This window comes from Gymnodraco acuticeps, unplaced genomic scaffold, assembly GCF_902827175.1.
Source record: "Gymnodraco acuticeps unplaced genomic scaffold, fGymAcu1.1, whole genome shotgun sequence".
Lineage (NCBI taxonomy): Eukaryota > Metazoa > Chordata > Actinopteri > Perciformes > Bathydraconidae > Gymnodraco > Gymnodraco acuticeps.
The window spans coordinates 1,775,762-1,797,875 of NW_022991219.1; the positions used below are offsets into that span (position 1 = coordinate 1,775,762).

General features: G+C 41.5%; 1 protein-coding gene across 2 annotated transcripts; it reads left to right on the plus strand.

Annotated features, from left to right (window-relative positions):
* Positions 1-848: 848 nt before the first annotated feature.
* mycbpap (mycbp associated protein) lies at positions 849-21,129 on the plus strand. Of its 2 annotated transcripts, XM_034239307.1 has the most exons (19): positions 849-1,012; positions 3,191-3,312; positions 3,457-3,613; positions 3,754-3,860; positions 4,017-4,200; positions 4,495-4,610; positions 4,703-4,853; positions 5,451-5,566; positions 7,409-7,533; positions 8,324-8,432; positions 9,008-9,200; positions 9,353-9,540; positions 9,992-10,138; positions 12,226-12,324; positions 12,514-12,641; positions 12,767-12,894; positions 12,966-13,105; positions 17,342-17,521; positions 20,928-21,129. In XM_034239307.1, the coding sequence occupies exons 1-19, from the start codon at positions 961-963 to the stop codon at positions 21,015-21,017; spliced, it is 2,532 nt and encodes an 843-aa protein (XP_034095198.1). In that variant the 5' UTR covers positions 849-960; the 3' UTR covers positions 21,018-21,129. The 2 variants fall into 2 exon arrangements, with proteins under 2 accessions (XP_034095198.1, XP_034095199.1); XM_034239308.1 differs by lacking the exon at positions 3,191-3,312 and having other exon boundaries at positions 874-1,012.
* Positions 21,130-22,114: the final 985 nt, after the last annotated feature.

Here is a 22,114-nt window from a genome sequence, read left to right on the forward strand (position 1 = left end):
ACAGTATGGGGGCTATACAACTCAGCGTATAACACATGATTTACATTTGCCATGTTTGATTGTTATATTATTATCCTATATATTATTATGAATAAAACAACCATTTAATGTATTATTTCATGATTATGACATTTGTTTTTGATTATTGTTATTACAGTATTAGCTTATTCATAGGTTAATTTAGCAAAATTAATATGCTTATTTTATTCCTGGCTCATTTTTTTTCTCCATGAAACATTCTGACATTTGACAACTTATCTAGGCTATTGTTGTTCCCTTTCATTTGAAATTGTTTTGGTAGCCTATTTTATTGCTTAAGAGAAAAGAAAGAAAACATGTGAAAGAAATAAAATACTTTTTAAAACGTTATTTACCCGAATTAAACTTTGCACACAGAACCGAAGAGCAGCCATACAAAACCAAAATAGAAACTAAAATAAAACATAAGAAAAATGAATTAGAAATCAAATTAATTACTTTTCACAGCTTTAGAGTTTGTGAAGTAGGCCTATTTAGTGTGTCCAGGTAGGACTTGAAGCAGGCAGGGCAGGCAAATGTGTTAGTAGCCAATATGGAATTTTGCATATAAAACAACAAGACTGATGCCATTATCAAAATAACCAAATATAATTAAATACATAATAATTGAAGGTCATAACCAAAAGTCTGTGGTACAGTCCCAAATAGGCTGATTAAGGTTTGATCTGTGTGGTGATAGAAACTAGGGTCCTTTATGTTACAATAACTGAATAAACCGGAAACACATGTGCAATACTGTCATACTCACATCTTGTTTAAAACAAACTCCTCTGCTCCTCCTTTGTTCTGAAGCGTCGTGGTGACCATGGTTACCAATAGAGAGAACATACTTGACGCTGAGGTGCAGCGCTAGCTCGGTTAGCACTGCTGGCTAACAAACGCTACATGAGTTTACCGAAACTTTCACGGCAGTGAGAACAAATGAATTACGGCGAGTCAGTGAGTAAGGGGCTCAGGCGTCTAAGTGCTGCAGGTAGGCTAAGTCACACACTTCTGTGTCTTTCTTTTACCCCCCTGTCCATGTCTCTGTAACTGTATACGAGCTAAGCGTTTGCAGCACCATGACCTCTCCACCTGCTCAGGAGCTGCACTGAAGTCAACAGCGAGAATGAAGCTGTGCCTCTCTTTATTTTTGTTGGAAAAGATACTCAGAACTTTGACTTTTGTTAAAGTAGCGAAACCACAATGTAGATAACTAAGTCCTTCGTAAATTAAAGTGTTGCCTTCAAAAATGTTGATTATATGTCACATCATTAATCCAAATCTGCAAAGTAATTTAGAAGTCGGAGTAGAAGTAGCATAACATGGAAATAATCAAGTAAAGTAGGCCTACAAGTATCTCAAAATTGTACTTAAGTACTTGAGTAAATGTACTTAGTTACTTCCTACAGCTGACAGTAACTGTGTCCATTAATACTTGAAGAAGAACTAATCAGCACTGGTGTAAAGTAACTAAGTAACTTAAGTTCATTTTCAGAGACTTGTACTTTACTGGAGTATTTCAATTTCGTACTACTTTATACTGCTCCCCTACTACAATTCAGAGGTACATAATGTACTTGTACTCCACTACATTTATTTAGATCCCTTGCAGATTTGGATTAATGATGTGAAACATAATGAAAAATTAAATAAGGCTTTATTACACCTGGAGTAAAATCACAATCTACCCTGCAGTATAAAGTAATTGAAACGAGCTGCAACTTTACCAGCTTTTATAACACTTTAATGATCAATAATTATGATCAAAACATATAATATACATACATCTGGAATGGGCCAATGTGCAAAACGAGTACTTTACTTTTAGAACGTATATTTTGATTCTAATGCTCTTGTAGGAGCCATGAAACGTGTATAGTAATGTGTTTTGTTTTAATATAAGATATTTGTTTGATCACTATTGATTGGTTGGCTTGGGTCCCATCTATATGGGCGGCACTCATTATACTCCTGTTCACCTGCGTGAGGTGTGTGTGGAAGAGAGGGTGACACAGGGTCGTTGTACTTTGTGTTGACCGCAAGTCTAATGATTGTTTGATTACTATAGCAATATATATGTCCAAGGAAAATAAGTTGATCATCCCAGATTTCATTAATCTACATTATCTTTAAACAGAGTTTTTGATCTCAGCAAGTACTTTGTTGTAGCGTGTCACACAATATCAAACGGGCCCGGCCTCAGCCTCTCAGCGACTTTGTTTGTTTCCTGCTGTCGCTATAGCTCTTGTACTTTTACTTCAGTGACATTTTGAGTGCAGGATATTTTTCTTGTAACAGAGTATTTCTACACTGTGGTGTTTTTACTTTTGATCCGAGTACTTTTTCCACCTCTGCTAATCAGAGTTCAGATACCATACTTTAGTCCCAAAACTCCTTTGGTAGTTTGTTTTATGAATGGGAAAAAATACATTATGATTATTATTGTACAAACCATTTATGATTGATCTAAACTTAGCCTATAATTATATATTTAAAATGTAATTTTTTTATATATTTTTTTGATTAATCGGGATATGCAAGGTAACTAGTAAAGTTGTCTAAGTGGAAAATAGGAAGATATTTTCAACTCAAATGTACTGTAGTCGAAGTAAAAGGTAGCATAAATGTGGAAATAACTGCTGAGTACTTGGGCAGCCTATTTGTTGCATTCTCTTAGGGAGAAAGTACATAAGATCATGGTCAGAAAAAAAGGCGTTTCATTGGCTGTTTCTTTTGCGAAAACATGTAGAATTGCAGCAGCAATTTCTTTGGATAAGGGCAAGGGCTTTGCTGCTGGCAAATCAAATCAATTATGTGAGAAACTGCACTTAGTTTGAGACTGACAACATGGAGGAAGTGAAGAAAAACACTTACAAAAGCCAAGGATCTTTCACTGTTGTTGTGGCCATGGAAACTATATTCAGAGAAATGAACAGAATTGCATAACCATGTCAGTGTTCCAGGGCGATAGCTGTGAGTTTGTGACCACTTATGTACTTTGCACAAATGAAGTAAAGCCTCTCTCACTTTTTAAAATGTAAGAATTAGGGATAAGCAACATGAAACATTATAGTCTCTGTGTGGAGAGATTACCAAGAGACTTGAAGTGTGGGAGCACTCAGAATGACTGTTCCCATTTTCCAGTTTATATCTTGACTCTCTCCTCTAGAGAACAAGAAGCTGAAACCATCAGAGGAGTTGCACATCTTGGGTTATGAGCAGCCCGACATCTGTACTCTTAAAGACTGTGAACTCCAGGCCATGTCCTTTCAGCCACAGGACAGCAATAAAGTAAACCCGCTTCATCCATTTACAGTATTTACTCTGACTTTGAAATGAACTTTGCTCCCCCAAAAATACAAATCATGTTTGTGTGGCACCAAGGGTGTTTTATAGCAGTTGAATATGTTACTGACAATATGATTATGTCTGTAGATTCATATACCTAAGCCACCGAAGGGCCGCCCCAAACCAGCTCACATGGCTCTTGTGCCTAAGACACAGCCAGCTGAAGGAGCAAGTGTTACTGTGCAGGGGCCAGCGACTCATCCAGTGAATCAGGACCCTGACTCTCAACCTCCAGACTGCACAGGTTGGTCATCTTCATTTGTCCTCATGAACAATAACACATTGTACAGTGTACTGTAGTGAGAAAGATGTTCATAATTTGTATCCTAAGGCTGAAATTAGTGTTATTTTCAGTGTTGGTTCCAATACTCTTTTTTTTTTCAGGATCAGAAGGGTTCAACTTTGATGACCAAGAGATGGTTCTTCCACACAGCATTCTGGGTACTTTAGAGGATTTCCAAAGTTATTTGGAAGCCAAAGGGGAGACAGAGGTATATCATAATGAAACAGCATTTACATTTTAACATATAGTATTTCAAATCGGGAAACCAAATACAGCTGTCATTCTGTAAACTGATGTAACGAAACAGAAACCGCTGACTGCGCAAGCCAACTCTGGTTCCTTCCTTCCTTTTCCCACTATCCAGTTGGTGAAGCGAATAGCAAAGTCCAGGAAATACACTCCATCTGAGGCCCCAGAGAGACATGGGTCTGAGGCTGTGGAGGACGGGCGTGGGATCCCTTCAGGCTGCAGAAACATTCAGAGCAATGCCCTGCAGCACTGGCAGGCTCACATGACGCAGCGCAGACGGCAGCAGGACCTCTTATCTGGTGAGCGGATTACACTGTACAGCAACCTGCACCAGAAATACATCACATTTGCATAATCATTTCTGCCTGCTTACAACCTAAAAAAAAAAGAATCAGCTCGCATTTGTCTAAGCATTAACAAGAGGCAATATATTATTGAATGAAAAACACTTGAACTGAATCAGGAGTTGATGAATGAATACATCTCATAGATGCATACTTCATATTTGCTCATGTATACATTAATATTTGATTTCCAAAATACTTTTTCTCCCATCTCTTTATTCATCTGCTGCTCTGTTCAACTCTCTCAAGACATGCTCGACAGGCCGGTAGAGAGCTTACTGATGAACCAAGCCAACCATTACAGAGAAACTCAGGAGCAGAGGGAGTTTCTAAACCGAGTCATGCCTCTCATCCACTCTGGATATGTATGACACACATTTGAGTCAGAATCCTCTCCTATTTGATTTGATTTTCTCTGCGGCTTCTTCACTCACGTGTCTTTACATCTATGTCTTAGGGTTACCGTGTGGGCAGTGAGTTTTGGAGCCTCCCACAGCGTATTGGAGATGAAATGAGTGGCATCGCAGCCACTCTGACTCAGACGGAGCAGGGCAGATGGTCACCTGTCGCACACGTAGCACAACCGGGCAGCGTACGCCGGGAATCAGGTACACACAGAAACCTCCTTCTTCAAACTGTTTCTTCTCATGGTGCATTCGCTTGGAACATCCAGTTGGCCCAACATTCTAAAAAGTGTTTGTGAAATCACATTCTAGATGTCCAATTTTCCCCCTGAAGACACATTTTTGAAAACCACACTTGGCGTTGAGGATAATCCCGAAACATCATAAAACAAATGCTCACCAAAGTAAAAAAGATAAAAATACAAAAATGCCTCGTGGTTCTTTGCCTCTGCCAACTAGTCAAGTCATCCATGTCTGTCCCAAAAGGCATCCGTTGTGTGGAATTGGCATATGTATTGTTGAGTTTTGTCTGAAAATGTGACCCTTGCCCCCCTAAATCTGATCAGTGTGTCCTTGAGTTCAAGAGGAGAATTGTGCAACATTTGAACAAAATCCCTCCAGACGTTTCATTTAATTCCATGTTAAGAATGGTACAGACGGACAACTTGAAAACAGTGTGCCACTGCAGTTGCAGCCGCTGATGTATAACAGGTAAAGATGAGTGATTGTCTCTTTTTTGGGGGACTACTCGGAATAAACTCTAATAATAAATCTCTCTGTGGAAAATGTTTGATTCTCTAGGAATTATTTCTGCTGAGACTCGTCCAGCGTCTCGGACTTGGGACCAGAGCACCTACCTGCAGCACCAGTGCCAGGAGCTGGGGGAGCTTCTGCAGGACATGGATATCAAAAAGCCGGTAACACAACTCACACACAACTGCAAAATAATTGCAACAGAAGTTTGAATCCACCAGGCATTTCTTCAGTTTTTTACAGTACTTTCCATCTCTTACAAACATCGATTAAGACTCAAGGATGAACTGATTGGGTTATGGTGGTCAAATGGTCCAGGTCACTGTGATCTCACAATAACATCGTTTTGGCAATAACTGAATTGCTCTTATGATTATACTGATAATTTCCCCAAAAATAATAGGATAAAAGGGTGACTTGATGACCTTTTTAGACTTGGATCTTTTGTTTGAGCTGGACATGGATTATCCTCTGAGGTCGTACACTGAACCTAAAAAATATATGCACCATATCTTTGTGCAGAATTTAACTGGGTTATGATGCTGAAAAAAGTGTGATGTTTAATGCAAATTGCACACAGGCATGAACACACACACACAAACCACTTTACATACTCTTGAGCAATTATGTGATGGTGTATCTTATTACCTGTAAAAAGTACAGTTAGTACGCACATGCATGATGAGATTAATGAGGAACTGGAGCCTTCACATTGAGTCCAGATATTAAGTCTGGAGCGTGTTGTATAGTAGCACTGAAAAGATGTGCAGGGTAACACCCACACACACACACACACACACACACACATTGTGTCCGTGACATTAGAGGAAATGGTAGCAGTGTGTTCTGCCGGGCTGGTGGATGTGTGATGCTGAGGGGGGGGTTGGGGTCTGAAGTGCCTCTTGACAAACACACAGGAGGAAACAGACTGTCTTGTCAGCAGCTGACTGGTCTGTGGCTTCGTGACATACAGGAGAGCGATAATAAGGAGAGGTAGGGGCTGTAACGAGAGAGAGGAACAAAGGTAGGGAAGAGGGGGGCGAATGACAGAAAGGGCGGAAGAAAATATAGCCTCTAGTGATACTCAAGAAGAAGAGTTTGAACTTCAGGAGAACAAAAGATTGCACTTTAATTATTATGTCACATGATATAATGGTAGAGCTAAGCTGATGATGTGTTTTTGTTTCTGAGGCCAATGGAGACTTTCATTGAAGAAAGACTCAGAAATCCTCTCCTTTTTATGACATAGTGTCGACTAGTGGTGTTGTGGAAGGATAAGACCCGAGTCAGCATATCGTTGGAGCCGATCTCCGTTTATTCTGACAACAGATGAACAACAAATCAGTCGTTACTACAGTATATTGTATGCCCTCACACTTCGGCCCCTGCATAGATTAAATAAGACATAACTAATTCAGTATACACACATGTTCATAGCTTAATGCAGAAATGTCCGAACACATTGCAGTTCACCGCTCCCGTGACACAAAAAGGGAAGAGGAAAATGTGAGGGACACCATATAAAGGGGGTCCCCACAAAATAATCGTATTGGTACACGGACTGAATAAATAAAAGTGCATGACAAATATATTTGACAAGGAACCCTAAAATGTACCTTTTTACAGAAATGTGACCAACAACTAGCAAAGAATATGTAATGATGACATTTACCTAAATTAAATATTTTCACTGCTTCTTTAGTTTGAACACACATGCATATGTTTCACAGTTGTCGGGGGAAAGTTTTAAGGACAGTGTATGTGCACATTGATAAAGTTTAATTTAGCCATTGACATCCGGACTGTGTGTTCCACAACACCTCGTCCTCAACACCTCCTTTTGTCCGTTCCGGCTGCACTTTCTGGATGTGCGCTGACAGGACATGCGTACCCTGAAAAGGACTCTGGGTATTGTGTTTCAATGCCCCGTGTCACAATGTTGAATGAGCATACAAAGCTAACTACCTCCTTCACAACCGACACCCACTGTGTGGCTTTTATTACAGGAGATGTATGGACTGGAGGTTATTGGCTCCAGCACGCCTGTCACTTCTGTCAGAGTGTGTCGTGGTCCCTTACTGGAGGAGCTGGAAGACGAGACAGAGCACAAGAACATGAGGAAGGAGGACCTGTAAGCTGGGCTTTGTTGATTTTTAGAGATTTGCCATTATTTCTTACCAAAGCTTGGTTAAATATATCAAAATCAGGCCAAATGTCTTGCCCTATTTCAAAGGCACTACAAATCACTACCCACAAATCAGTGCCATATTATAGGTTCTTAAATTTTAATTGAATGAATGGGAACCATGTCATAATCTCCAGTACATCTTTTTAATTAATTAATTTTTTATTATTTACGAGTCATTATTATTATTTAATTTGTTTCATAAAAAGAATAACAAAACTTGTTTTTAAAATAAAAACCAGGTGCTGCAACCAGGTGCTGCAACCAGGTGCTGCACATGTGGTTTAAATGTGAGGGAGTTATGAACAAAATACCCAGATAATTATAAGAAGGAAATGCAAATTTATGAATCACAAAAAATCATATCGAATGGATCGATTTTCATATACATTTGTATTCTCAGTTACCCATAATGTTGAAGTGTACGTCTCAACATGAACTACATTTTGTCACTCATGTTAGGGCAGCTTCCTGATGCTAAGCTTACAAATGTTAAGTTGAACAAGAAACACTTGAATGCATGATTGCCTTCAATGGTTCTCCTTTTAGGAGCTGGTTTTGTGCAGAGGGAAGAATCAGCATTCCAGATGTAAAGAAATAACATAACAATACTACAGATTCAAATGACATTCAAACTAATTTAATAAATCCATATCTAGTATCAGAAGTCAAGGTGCAGTCTAGTTTCTATCTTGTTGGCCGTGTGGTACTCCTGATTTATTGTTCTCTTCCACAGGAATCCTCTGGCGCAGTACGATGATGTTTGGACCGACGCTCTGCTCATTCCTGCCTTGAGGTTCGGAGGTCAACTTGCTAGCTGGACTGGAAACTCTCCCATCAACCAGGTACAGAGCGGCCTTAAAACAGATAGTTAGTCTGCACCAATGAGTTTCAAACCATGATATATCAAATATGATATCTTACCAGGCTCATAGTATGGACATGATTTCATTTCCTATTTCCCCAGTTGCACAGTCTAGTTAAATTCATCATAACATCCCTGAACGATGTTGAGCTACCATGAATCAGCATTTTTTCCTGATTTTTTTAAATTTTAAAATTCCCTGCAGAGGTCTTATTATAGTCAGGCTTTACATTTTAGGGAATAAAAGATCAGGAAGCTTTAGTTTAGGTGGACAATGATCAAGAGTACGGCAAACAGAAACGACTGTGATTAATTACAGTATGAAAACAGAATTTCTAGAAGGAATAGAGATTGAGTTGATAACACAACTGCTGTGATGGAATAAATGGTGTAAATGGATATGAAGCTACATTTACCATGTGAGTAGACCACAAGTAATTTCACCTTCCTCCATGTTTCTCTACCTGCCGTTTGCCTTTATTTGTCCATGCTTCCTGTTATTGGAGACGCCTACATCATATTAATACACTTTTCCCTCTATCACTCACTGATCAGGGACAAGTAGGAATCAGTGCCACAATTATCTTTGAGGCCCTGACTGGAGAAAGAGCATCATCCCACCTGGAGCTGCACAATGAGGGCAGCTCGGCCATCTTCTACAGCTGGCAGCAGCTTCCCGTGCCATGCTGCCTTGCTAACTTGCGATCACACACAATGCGTCATCTCTTCTACTTCAACTCTTCCAGTGGTAAACACACACACAGCCAGCCACCTGCTAAACCCTGGTCACACACTGTTTGTCCCAGTTTCAGCCCATTATACTTTATCTTTCATCTACTTTATCTTTATCTACTCATTGCACCTCAACCAGTTTTTAATTATGCTTCCACTCCCATCCAGGCGTTATGCGTCCAGGTGAAACCCAGTGTGTTGAGTTTGTATTTAAGTCAGAGGAGCCAGGCATCAGAACTGAGATATGGCAGCTCAACACCCACCCTGTGCTGCTGCGAGGTGCCTCCATGCAGGTCTCTCTGAGAGGAGTGGCTCTGCACCAGGACACAACTGCAGACCAGAGGCTTTTCATACAGGTGGGTACAATTACAGTGTGTTTTAGTGAGCTGCAACTGTTGCACAATTTTGATAATCAATTAATCGTAAAAGTAATTTTTCATGCAAAATGGCTGAAAGTACTATTTTCTGCTTCTTAAATATGGAAATGTCATGGTTTTCTCTGTTTATTTGATCTATAACAGAATAAATATTTGGGTTTTGGACTGACAAAACAACACTTTTAAGACCTCCTTTAGACTTTATGAAGTGGGGATGGCAATTTTCACTGTTTTGTGACTCGGTTTTTCTTATCAGTCTGAAAAATGTAAGCCATTTTATTAAATATTGGGAAATAAATGAAAATAGTTACTAGTTGCAGTTTTATCTGAAAGTACGACTGCAAATTGCAAGGACAGATGGCACTGAGATCTTCTTGAAGCCCATCTGTGTTTTTTTTTATCTTTGTTTCTGTTGTGCGTGCACGAGCAGACGAAGCTGGAAAAGATAGTGAAGGAGAAACTGTGTCGGTCCATTGTGTATGACGTGCTGCGGGGGGTCCGCACCCTAGAGAGACCCAGCTCTCCTGCAGAACTCTACGTCACCGAAGAGCAAGAGTTTTTACGCCAAAACCCCAAGGTAAATACTACAAGTGGAAGATCTTGTCCTTAAATCATCCCACACTTCAGTTTTTATAGGCGTTTATTTTCATATAAACCCTCCTTAGGTCTTAAATGTAGGGTAGGTAATGTTGGAGAAACCAGCTCGAGTGCGCTAGAATTTGAAAATACGCAACCGGAAAAAATCTGCCACTTCCTTACAGAGCCCCTCCTCCAACACACACGAACGCGCACATGACCAATGAGGGCACGAGATAAGTTTGTGCACAGATGGAAGGCTGACAGGCAGGTAGGCCATCGTCGTGCTTTTTTCAAAGATGACATTTCTTGATGTATTTATTGTCATTTTAAGCATTTAATATATTCATTGCTATCGGGATGTTAAGAGCATTCCTTGGAATATAACAAAAAAAAATTCTGAAATAAATTACATACCCCACCTTATACACAACCGGAAAAAACCGGAAAAAATAAATTAGGTAATTAATTTTTTTATTTATTTTTTGTATGTATTTTCAAATTCTAGTGCACTCGAGCTGGTTTCTCCAAAATTACCTACCCCACCTTTAAATGTAGATATAAATGTATAATTTTTTTATTGGTTTTTCAGTTGAATTATACTTAAAGTTCAGGGTATTCAACTGTTAGAAACAATACTGTTCAAATCATTATTTTAATTTTTTTTAAAGAATGTTTTCAAAGTCAATGAATAATTGTATTTAATAATTGTGATATCAATATTGACCAAAGATAATCGTGATTATGATTTTTGCCATAATCGAGCAGCCCTAATACATGGCCACATTTTTTACATCAGTGAGATACCAGACATGTTTCTTTGTATATAGTACCCCCTGAATCTTACTCACAGCATGGTGTGAGGTGATCCACCAGTGGGCCCATCGTGTTGTTCTTCTTGACCTTTTAACTGAAGACAAGGGTGTGATCAGCCCATTATAGCATGTCCTTCACAAACTCAAAAATATCCATCCATTATCACACTCATAATAGATACAAAATGATTATAACTTCAATTAGTCACTGTTGCCACTACACTGTACTAAATATGTCATGCACTAGTGTCCTAGTAACCTGGCTATAACTGGGTTAATTATGAGGCTGATTTAGCTAATTAGACTACAGTGAATATAGAGCATGGCTGTAGTAAAGGCCCATTTAGCTTTGATAGACAACATCAATAGACATCAAATCAAATCAAGTTTTATTTATATAGCACATTTTTAAAACGATTTTTGGTCGAGCCAAAGTGCTGTACATACAATAAAAATACTTTACAATATAATCATTAGACATGGCAGCTAATGATTGAAAACAACATAGGAAAGTGTAACAACAAATTAAGAGTACATTTATCTGTTTACAGGCTATCTACACTAATTAGGATAAATAGAAGGCTTTCAAAAGTCATTACCAAATATTGTGATGATTGCAGCTTTCTAACCCTAACCCACATTTTATCACCACAAAGGGTGGCACACATTTGTTGTCCTCATTAGAGTCCCTTCCACAAGGTGTTTTCAGTTCATAAAAGTTCATTGTAATTCCAAACGTAAGGCTTCAAACTGTAGTCCACAAACCAATAGACAACATCGCAGTGACGAGGTCAACTTCTTATTTACAGTGTTTGATTTATACTCCAAACACTGTTTTAATTCAATCATCAGCCAGTGGAGGACCTACAGATACCAAGGGTAATCAACCTCCAGTGAAAAGTGAGGTCAATGCTGGTGAGCCTTTAAATCTGCATTCTCTCTAAAGACCAGCAGGGTGCGACTATACTGGGTGAAAAAACAAGTCAGATTATATAGAATTCTATGAGAAAATGACCCTACTTTTCACTTTATGTATTACCTTAGTAAACTCGTTCCTAATAATAGTAATGGTCTCAATCGGTAATTGAAGTTTTCTTCAGTGCAGCATGATGTTAATTTTGTGTAAAGTATTGTCACAATGAATGTACAATAGATGATAAAGCAGGGTGTGGTTTAGGACGTGGCTACGTTGTGATTGACAGGTAGCTATGGTGTTGTATGGATGTATGGTTTATACTGCTTATATTGATAACTACTTCATACATTATTTTAGTTGCAGTATCTTTATCTGCCAGTGGAGGACCTAAAGAGACTGTCGCAAGAAGTTCAACCAGGAAGCAGCTGGGACCTCTCTGTGGATACACTGCGACAGGTAGAGACATTATTTAATGTTAAGGTGCATGATAAACCTTGGTTAGTACAATTAAAGTACATGTACAGTAGCAGGTTGAACCAATGTGAAGGTCCTCTTTGAATGCACTGTGCACTTGACTATCAAATGCTATACCATGATTAAAAACTCAACATATTTATTTGTCCATTCATTGGTTCTCCACCCAAGGTTGTTCTGTCTCTGCCTAAGCATGAGTCGGCTCAGGAACAGAGCCTGGCCCGGATCAACTCTCTGATTCTGCAGCTCTCTGAACCTCCTCAGCTCAAGCAGCAGCAGCTAACTGCAGGAACTGTTGGGTGAGGCATAAACACAAGCAATGAGTCATGAACCATCTCTATCATAGCTTCTACACACACGATACACACTTGTACATAGTGTAGTAAGTCTACAGGGTTATGGTGGTATGTGCTGCCCCCTGCAGGCAGCAGCTGTGGAGGGAACTCCTCGACACCATGGCTGGTGAGGCCATGTGGCTCAGAGAGGTTATGGGCCTTCCAGAGAGAGACACATGGATCTATGAAAAGGAGGAACCCCCAATCTCTGATGCTGGTGAGACTCAGACTTTCAATAAGATGTAGATTGATGGAGATTCCTTATGCTACTGAGTTATTTCATCACAGATATGGCTGATACCAAAGATGAGAAGAGTGAGAAAAAGGGAGGAGCGGCTGCTAAAGAAGAGAGAAGTGGAGTGAAGTCCAGAGTTAAGGAGGACAGCAAAGTGGAGTCCAAGTCAGCAACAACTGAAAAATCAGTGGAGGTGAGTGAAGAGAAGGTGTTTGTTGCCTTTGACAATTCATAGATGGGCTGCTATAAGATGTTCTCTCCACTGATAGGCAGGCCAGCAGATCCAAAACTTGTTTTAATTATGAAGTATGAAGACACATCACTTCAGCTGACTTACAGCTGACCCAACTGTGAGTCATCTTCACTACTTTGAGCTGTCATCATTCAATCATCTGATATTCAACAACTCCCATTTTCCTGTTACTACAGACTGCTGCCACACATTAGGCCACCTGCTGCCTGGTTCTCTGAAACAATGTGTTATACAGTATATCATGTGTGTCACCATCACACTTGATGTCATGATTCTTGTGTTATGTCACGTTTTAGTTTTGTATGTCTTGTTATGGGTGTGTTTCTGTTCTCTCTGTCATGTTTTCCTCCTTGTGTATTGTCTGGTCCCTCTCCCTGGGTTTTTCCTCCCTGTCGTTAGTTTCCCTGGTGTGTCTAATTGTTTGAGTGTGTTCACCTGTGGCCCTTGTGTTTCTCCTCCCCTGCCCGGCTGTTTCTCGTCTGGTGATTACCCCTCCCTGTATTTAGTCTGGTCTCTTCCTGTGTTCAGTGTTGGTGCTTCTTTTGTTTGTGACCTAGTTCACCGTAGAGTGTTTTGTTTGTTTCCATGTGATATGTTCGATAAGAGCCCTTGAAATAAAGGTATTATCAGTATTATCTGCGTTTGGATCCTACCTGCTTCACTCCGCGTATCAGAAAGCACCAACCAAGAAATGGACCCAGCGGATTTTCAGGAGTTTGAGATGGATCTGTTCGATCTAGACTTTTCTCTACAATGTTATCATGCTGAGTGGAAAGGAACTTCTTCTAGAAAGGACAAAGAGGCTATTCTCGAGAAGGCACGAATGGAGGTGGCCGAAATGCCTTGGTTGAGGAGTTCGTTGCCGGAATGGTTACAGCTTTTCACAAGTTGTCCTGAGGATTGGTCCGACGCTTCTAACCCTTTCCTCGGATCCGACTACGGTCCTGTTGGAGGTCCACGGAGTCTCCAAAGAGCCTCTAGGAGACGCAGGGCCAGGATTCCAGCCCGTGCTCCAACAGCCATGATTCCGGTGTGGGATTCCCGGCCTGCTAGCCCCAGGCATGCTAGCTCCCTGGCTCCCAATTCCCAACCTGGCACCATACGCCTTTGTGGGTTCCGCCTACACTCAACCCGTGCTTCTGCTCCAGTTCCTGCTCCTGTCCAGGAGTTTTATTCCGGAACTCGGCTGGCTTATGGAGGTCCACAGAGTACTCAGGCGGCTGCTAAGAGGAGTCGTCGCAAGGCCAGGCTAGCAGCCGGAGCAGCCACAATTCCGACTCCAGTACAAGCCCCAACAGCCGTGGTTCCGGCTCCAGTGCCGGACCCAGCAGCCATGCCTCCATGCTCCAGTACCGGCCCACGCAGCTTTGCGTCCATACTGGATTACCTGGCGTACACAGCCAGGGTCCAGGCTTCCAAACCGGACCTTACAGTCATGTTTCCGGATCCTGAACCGGACCTTACAGCCATGTTTCCGGCTCCAGAACCGGACCTTACAGCCATGTTTCCGGCTCCTGAACCGGACCTTACAGCCATGTTTCCGGCTCCAAAACCGGACCTTACAGCCATGATTCTGGCTTCAGTACCGGCCCCAGTAGCCATGGTCCCGACTCCAGTTTCGGCTCCAGGACTGGCGTACCGGCCAACACCAGCTCCCCGAGGCCTGTCGGCGTACCGGCCGACTCCAGCACCTCGTCTCCTGCTGGCTCCCCAGCCGACGCCAGCTCCCCGAGTCTTGTCGGCGTACCGGCCGACTCCAGCACCTCGTCTCCTGCTGGCTCCCCAGCCGACGCCAGCTCCCCGAGTCTTGTCGGCGTACCGGCCGACTCCAGCACCTCGTCTCCTGCTGGCTCCCCAGCCGACGCCAGCTCCCCGAGTCTTGTCGGCGTACCGGCCGACTCCAGCACCTCGTCTCCTGCTGGCTCCCCAGCCGACGCCAGCTCCCGAGTCTTGTCGGCGTACCGGCCGACTCCAGCACCTCGTCTCCTGCTGGCTCCCCAGCCGACGCCAACTCCATGTCTTGTCCCGTTGGAGGTCCCGCAGACTGCTCTTCTGCCGGGGGTCCTGCCAACCCCATGTCCTGTGTCGTTGGAGGTCCCGCAGACTGTTCTTCTGCCGGGGGTCCTGCCAACCCCATGTCCTGTGTCGTTGGAGGTCCCGCAGACTACTCTTCTGCCGGAGGTCCTGCCAACCCTATGTCCCGTGTCGTTGGAGGTCCCGCAGACTACTCTTCTGCCGGGGGTTCTGCCAACCCTATGTCCCGTGTCGTTGGAGGTTCCGGCCGGGGGTCCTGCCGGCCCTGTGTCCTCTTCCGTGGGGAATCTTGCCGACACCTGTCCCACCGGCTCCGGATCCTGTCCGGTCGACACCGGCTCCTGCCCGGCCTCCGGAGCTGTCCGGTCTTCGCCCTCGAGCCCGGTCCCCTGAGTTCGCCCGCTGTGGTCTTCGCCCCTCCTCGAACTCTGCCTTGCCCCCGGGCCGTCCGCCCGAGACCCCTTCCTTGAACTCTGCCTTGCCCCCGGGCCGTCCGCCCAAGACCCCTTCCTCGAACTCTGCCTTGCCCCCGGGCCATCCGCCCGAGACCCCCTCTTCGAACTCTGCCTCGCCCTGGGCTGTCAGCCAAGGCCCGTCCTCCGGACCCCCCCCACCCACCCTGCTGGACGTTGTTGGATTTTTGTTTTGGTGTTTAGGGACGTCTAGAATCCGTCCCTTGAGGGGGGGGGGTTCTGTCATGATTCTTGTGTTATGTCACGTTTTAGTTTTGTATGTCTTGTTATGGGTGTGTTTCTGTTCTCTCTGTCATGTTTTCCTCCTTGTGTATTGTCTGGTCCCTCTCCCTGGGTTTTTCCTCCCTGTCGTTAGTTTCCCTGGTGTGTCTAATTGTTTGAGTGTGTTCACCTGTGGCCCTTGTGTTTCTCCTCCCCTGCCCGGCTGTTTCTCGTCTGGTGATTACCCCTCCCTTTATTTAGTCTGGTCTCTTCCTGTGTTCAGTGTTGGTGCTTCTTTTGTTTGTGACCTAGTTCACCGTAGAGTGTTTTGTTTATTTCCATGTGATATGTTCGATAAGAGCCCTTGAAATAAAGGTATTATCAGTATTATCTGCGTTTGGGTCCTACCTGCTTCACTCCGCGTATCACTTGAGGGTTCATTTAATTTATAAGAGGAGCAAAAACAACTGTATAACATCTTATTATTTTTGACATTTCTAGGCCATATTCTGGTATTGACCATAACCATGATATTTAAATATAATTACCACACTATTAAAAGGATATTGATGTCATGTTTACTATACCCATATAATAATATCAATCATTACAGTTCCTTCAGAGTGTAGTTTATTTGCCAAAGAATGCACAAAAAACAAATTTGACTGATTACACACGTATTATTTACATTTTTAAAATAAATAATTTCTAAAGATATCCCATTCATGACGTTTTTCAGAATTATTTTGGCCAAAATAGTGAAAAATCATAGTGGAAAAATATGGTCGTGGTCCTATCCTGTTTTTTTAATAATGCGCAAAAACACTTTCACTCAGTTTCTATTTGTTTTTAATGCAGATATTTGTTTTCACCAATCCTCATTATACTCAGCCCAGAAACTTTGCATGGTCCTCTTCACAAATCTGAGTAACTTTGATGATACTGCGTCCTGATGACTCAGATGGTCGTCACATAAATAAAGTGCTCGGTGTGAATCTGCCCAGGGACCTGTAACATCTCTCTCCTAACGATCCGTGTCTCCATTGTCAGCCATCAAAGGCAGAAACAAATATTACATTTTGAAACAGACAACAGATGCAGTCTTTTCTGTGTGTGTGTATTCTGAGTATTCTCTACCCTGCATGATGGTTGAGTCATAGGTAAGGTACAGACTATTACTCACAGGGTACCATGGTAACAGGACACTGTGAAAACGTGCACCTGCTCTCCAACTGTGTGCCAGGGTTTGAATTAATAGACCATGGACCACCATCTGTGGTGCACACAGCTATACACTACCTGGTACAGAACAATTTATTAAACACCACTGGAAATGTGAGAGGTTGTTTTCATGATGTAAGATGTGGCTAACTATGAACCAGACAACTTGTTTTGGAAGTTAGATTTATTTCATTTATTTTATTTCATTAACTGATGTCTGTTGTCTATCTATCCGTTTTGTGTACAGGACAGCAAAAAGAAAGGGAAACGAAGAGAAGACGTGGTGAAAAGCTCTAAGGAAAAGCAAGGGAAGGAAACTGCCTCGCTGACTGATACCACCTCACAAAGCGTCAGTCAAGAATTTATCGAAGACCCAAATGTAGAGCCGGAGGCGATGGGCATTTACAAAAGACTCCTGCATTCAAAGGCAAGTTTTTCAACTATCTTACAGTATTTTAACCTGTTAAGCCTCCCGCAACATCTTGCAAGAAACAGCGTCTGAGGGCTTCTTAACATTTAACAAACTATGAATGTGTCATACCCACTTAACGGGAAGAAACTCCGCTACCTGACGATATGAACCATTTTTACCAAAACAAAACACAAGCCTAACGCCGAGCCTCTGAATTAGCACTAAGCGAAAGAGTGCTAACGCACTTAGCACATAACTCACGGTAGAAATATTGTATACTTCATCGGATCTGCACAAATCATTCAATTCATAGATATCATATGAAAGCTGAGATTCCACGGATTCCAATGGTATAAGTATCATCATTGTGCGACCAAAACCCGCGGCAGCGAAAACAAGCAAAGACAACACACAACTTCACTTTACGTAGCCAAAACGGCAAATATGTCTTACCTTTGCTGTTTTCTGATCAAAAGTGGTGTTCAATGGCATTAAAACGCATATAAACGCGGCTGAAGGTTAATCCAATGTCTCTGTGTCACTTTCAAATGATTACTGATAATCCATCATAACATTTATGTCAATAAGAGTAGTTTTCATATATAGCTGCTATGAGAGCTACGAGAGTGTATAGAGGCTTCTCAATACTCAAATTTCCCCTCCTCGACTCCCCTCCTCGGTTCCCCTCCTCGAGACTTAGACCCGCCCACAGGAGATGCGAGCGGAGGACCGAGGAGGGGAACCGAGGAGAGAGGAGGGGAAGCAGCAGACGTTTAAAGAAATGAGAACTCCTCTCCTCTGAGCGGTCATTTTAAAGAGACGTCCGTTCATTATTACGTGGCAACAGCTGCATCAGCTGTCGAGTGTTTTGTCATAGCGCTGTATCTCTGTTAGATCAGCTGAACATTGTTCCCCCACATATTTACTTTGAATTCATTGAGAGTGCGGTATAATGAGACAATAACAGACTACAGATGCGGACACACACACACAAATATATTTATATAAATATATACAATTTAAAGTATGAGAGCACTCTCATAATAACGTAACACAATCAGAGACTGGATATATCCCCCCTCTCTCTGGTCGCTGAAATGGGGAATTAAAATTACGGGCCAAAAGTTGTATTTACAAGTAGGCCTATTAAAAGTAAGCAGAGGACACCAAACCAACTGAGACCCGTCTGTCCGCCGCATTTACGCACTGTACAACACACACCTACACACTGTACCACACACACCTACACACTACCACACACACCTACAGCTCCTAAAGCATAAGCCGTTGTGTATTTTATTATGTGAAGCAATGGTCTTAGAAAAATATCGACTCTTTGTTTGTAGATATCTACTAAACTAAAGCAAATAAAGAGAGTAGGCCTGTTATACTGAGTGATATATATTATACACACTGCTCTGCTTTCTGCATGGACCTTACAGCTGTTCTCTCTGGAAACATCGCGACGCGATGAAAGCAGTTGCTAATATAATATCCAGGGGATGCATGCAGAGCTGTCATTGGCTGAGATAAGTCCGGCCGTGCGTCACGCCTCCACCGTTCCCGGAAATGCATCCGTGGAGGAGCCGTGGAGGACCCATCAGTGTATCCTCGGTTAGAGCTCCTCCAGAGAGCCTCCTCGACGCTCGATCCTCGGTCCTCGGTGTGCATTTAGAGAAATTAGATGTCCTTCAAAATGGCGCGCTGAAATTCATTTCCGGGTCACTACCGGAGGACCGAGGAGTCGAGGAGGGGAAATTTGAGTATTGAGAAGCCTCTTATGAGAGCTTCCGGTTTTGGGCATGCTGGCTGCGCATCACTCATTCACCAATGGTAATGTTTAGATGGATTTAGGAACCTCCCTCTAGATTCTATTGGCTCTATCAGTTCAAAAGTGGTGTCAACATTTTGCTGTCCTGTTTTTCCACGCTTACCCTGTTGCTGCTTTGTACAACTGAATTTCCCCTCAGGGATTAATAAAGGTTCATCTTATCTTATCTTATCAATCAGTGGGTCTTTTTTTCTAAACCTCTCTAAAAAGGTCAGATTTCACTTGTTTTGCATCAATCTTGATACAGGGTACTTATTATGTGTTACAGTTTTGACTCCTAAAGCTTTTAGTCTACTATCCCATCATTTAAGGGTGGTTTTCACTATAAGTAATGTTTTTTTTATTTGATTTTTTTACTATGTTCAATCTGAATTTACTTTAAAAATAAAAACATCTATATTGATTCTGACTTTTCTACATCCAACTCACAGGTTTATCATTGCTTTGAGAAAAAAGATTATTAATTTACCCCTTTTAGAAGTGAAGATATAGTCATTTGTTCTGGGAATGTCATTTTCGAGCCTGAAACCTGAAAAACAGGCTTGGGGCTTAACAGGTAAAGGAGCAACCAAATGAAGTTCAGCGTATTTGTGAGGAACACCCATGCACCTGTGTGTTGTTTAATATGTTCTTCAGCTCTGGAGGAGATTTCTAAAGTTTGAGAACTATTGTGATGACAGCAAGCTGGTCTAAGGTCCAGGTCTAAGACTCAGGCTGTGATTAAAAAAAATAACTTGTAAGATCAGCTTTGCAGAACTAGTATTATTAAAATGGATGAATCCAGACAAAGTTTATTGAAAGAAATTCAGCAGCATCATAAACTAAATTGGGTTGAACCTGTCCCTTAACCTTTTTCAAGGAACTTGATTATTGTATTCAAACTATCTAAAAAATGCAGCCATTTTAAAGTTAAACCCCCTTTCAGTGCAAGTTTCAAGTTATTATTTGATCACAATTTAAATTGGGGATCATTTAAAAAAAATCTAATCTAGGATTATAGAAATAGGTTGATTGATTTTTAAAGAGATGTTAAAATCTCTTTAGGAGTTAAGTGTGAATTGGAATTGTTGTGGCTCAACCTTAAAAGTACACCTGCATTACAAATTGGAGAGGTTTGTTTAGAGAAAAGTATATATAGAAGGGACTGTCTTATTGGTTCCTAGAACAGCAACCTTTATTGGAATTTTTAAAGTAAATTAAAGACCTATCTTTTTAATTTGGGGCAATTGGAATTTTTAGTATCACTGTTCATGTTCTATTGCTTTATGGTTCACTGATATAACTCATTTTGTTTGTTTATACCTTGTTTTTAATCATGTTCCTCACTTTTTATTGTCATTTTCTGTCATACTCTGAAAAGCACTTTGGGCAGCGTCAAGCATGAAAGGTGCTATACAAATAAAGTGTATTATTATTATTATTATTATTACAAAGGACCCTTCCCAGTAGCATTATGGGAGATTTTGGATCCTGCTCCATAACAGTCAGGGTGTTTAACTTTATTTCATGACTTTATGAAAGTGCAACACTTGCCTTTTTAAGATGTCCCACAGAGCATCCTACATTGATTTATATTGTTCTTTCTGACAGGTGTATGCTCTGATGGAAGACCTGGTGGACAACCTGTGTGACCTGACGGATGATCTTAAAGAGGGAGATGAACACACTATTACCACGTGAGAGGCAGGCACAGGATCCCACTGAATACATCATCCTATACCAAATGTAGGATCCATGTATCTCAGTACCAAATATTGTTGTAAAAATAAAAACAGCTTTTATTTTTCTGTCATAAATGTGGCGTAACATTCATTCTGTGTCACTCACTGTCACACTCACACATCATGATGATAGTACCGCTGACTCTGCAAAGGTCGCCCCTGCCCAGGGACGTGCACAGACATGTTGAGGGGCGGGAGCTCAAGGGAGAAAAAGGGCACTTCCCATAATCATTTATAAAAAATGTTTTAAAACAAAAAGTTAAATATAGTTGCACATCCCTGACTTAAAGGTAGGGTAGGTAAGTTTCAGAAACCGGCTCGAGTGCACTAAAATTTGAAAGTACACAGCCGAAAAGAATCCGCCCCTTCCTTCAGACTTCCTTAGAGCACCTCCTCCAACACACATGAATGCGCAATACACGCCCAATTACGGCACGCCCAATGAGGGCACGAGATACATTTGTGCGTGCACAAGATGGAAGGCTGACAGACAGGGCGGCCGGCTAAACGGATTGGTCGTGCTTTTTACAGTATTACGGCTTCCACAGATGACATTTTTTAATGGATTTTTGGTCAAAGCACTTAAGATATTCATTGCTATCGGGATGTTAAGAGCATTCCATGGAATATAACAAAAAGTGTATCTCGAGCCGGTTTCTCAAACTTACCTACCCCACCTTTAATGACCAATTTATTTTAATACCCTCACACTCACGCAATTGTTTAATACTCAACAGAATTCTAGAAAATAATCAGCTAACACAGAGACAATGGTCTTCTTTAGTATTCACTACGCACAAGAGCAGACAACAAACTAGTCAAATTAATAGTTATTAAATGAGCAGCCAACAATCAAAATTATGAAGTTACTGTTTAAGGACATTACAGGCAAAAATATCGTTTTTTCATGTACTATACATTTTGTTATTTTGGTCTATTTTGCTTCCATGTTTTCTTTCACTCTAATGGAAAGAAAACTTCCAAAAAACACATATAAATGGTGTTCGTTTTACTACCATGTCTGAATTCATCTATAGATTTAAAACTAATCTGCAT

Excerpts from the sequence above, each read along its gene's own strand:
- mycbpap (XM_034239307.1), top strand. The coding sequence starts at position 961 with ATGAATTACGGCGAGTCAGTGAGTAAGGGGCTCAGGCGTCTAAGTGCT. Across the intron at positions 7,534-8,323 it reads AACATGAGGAAGGAGGACCT|GAATCCTCTGGCGCAGTACG; the intron begins GTAAGCTGGGCT and ends TCTCTTCCACAG. Across the intron at positions 12,325-12,513 it reads CTGTGGATACACTGCGACAG|GTTGTTCTGTCTCTGCCTAA; the intron begins GTAGAGACATTA and ends TCTCCACCCAAG.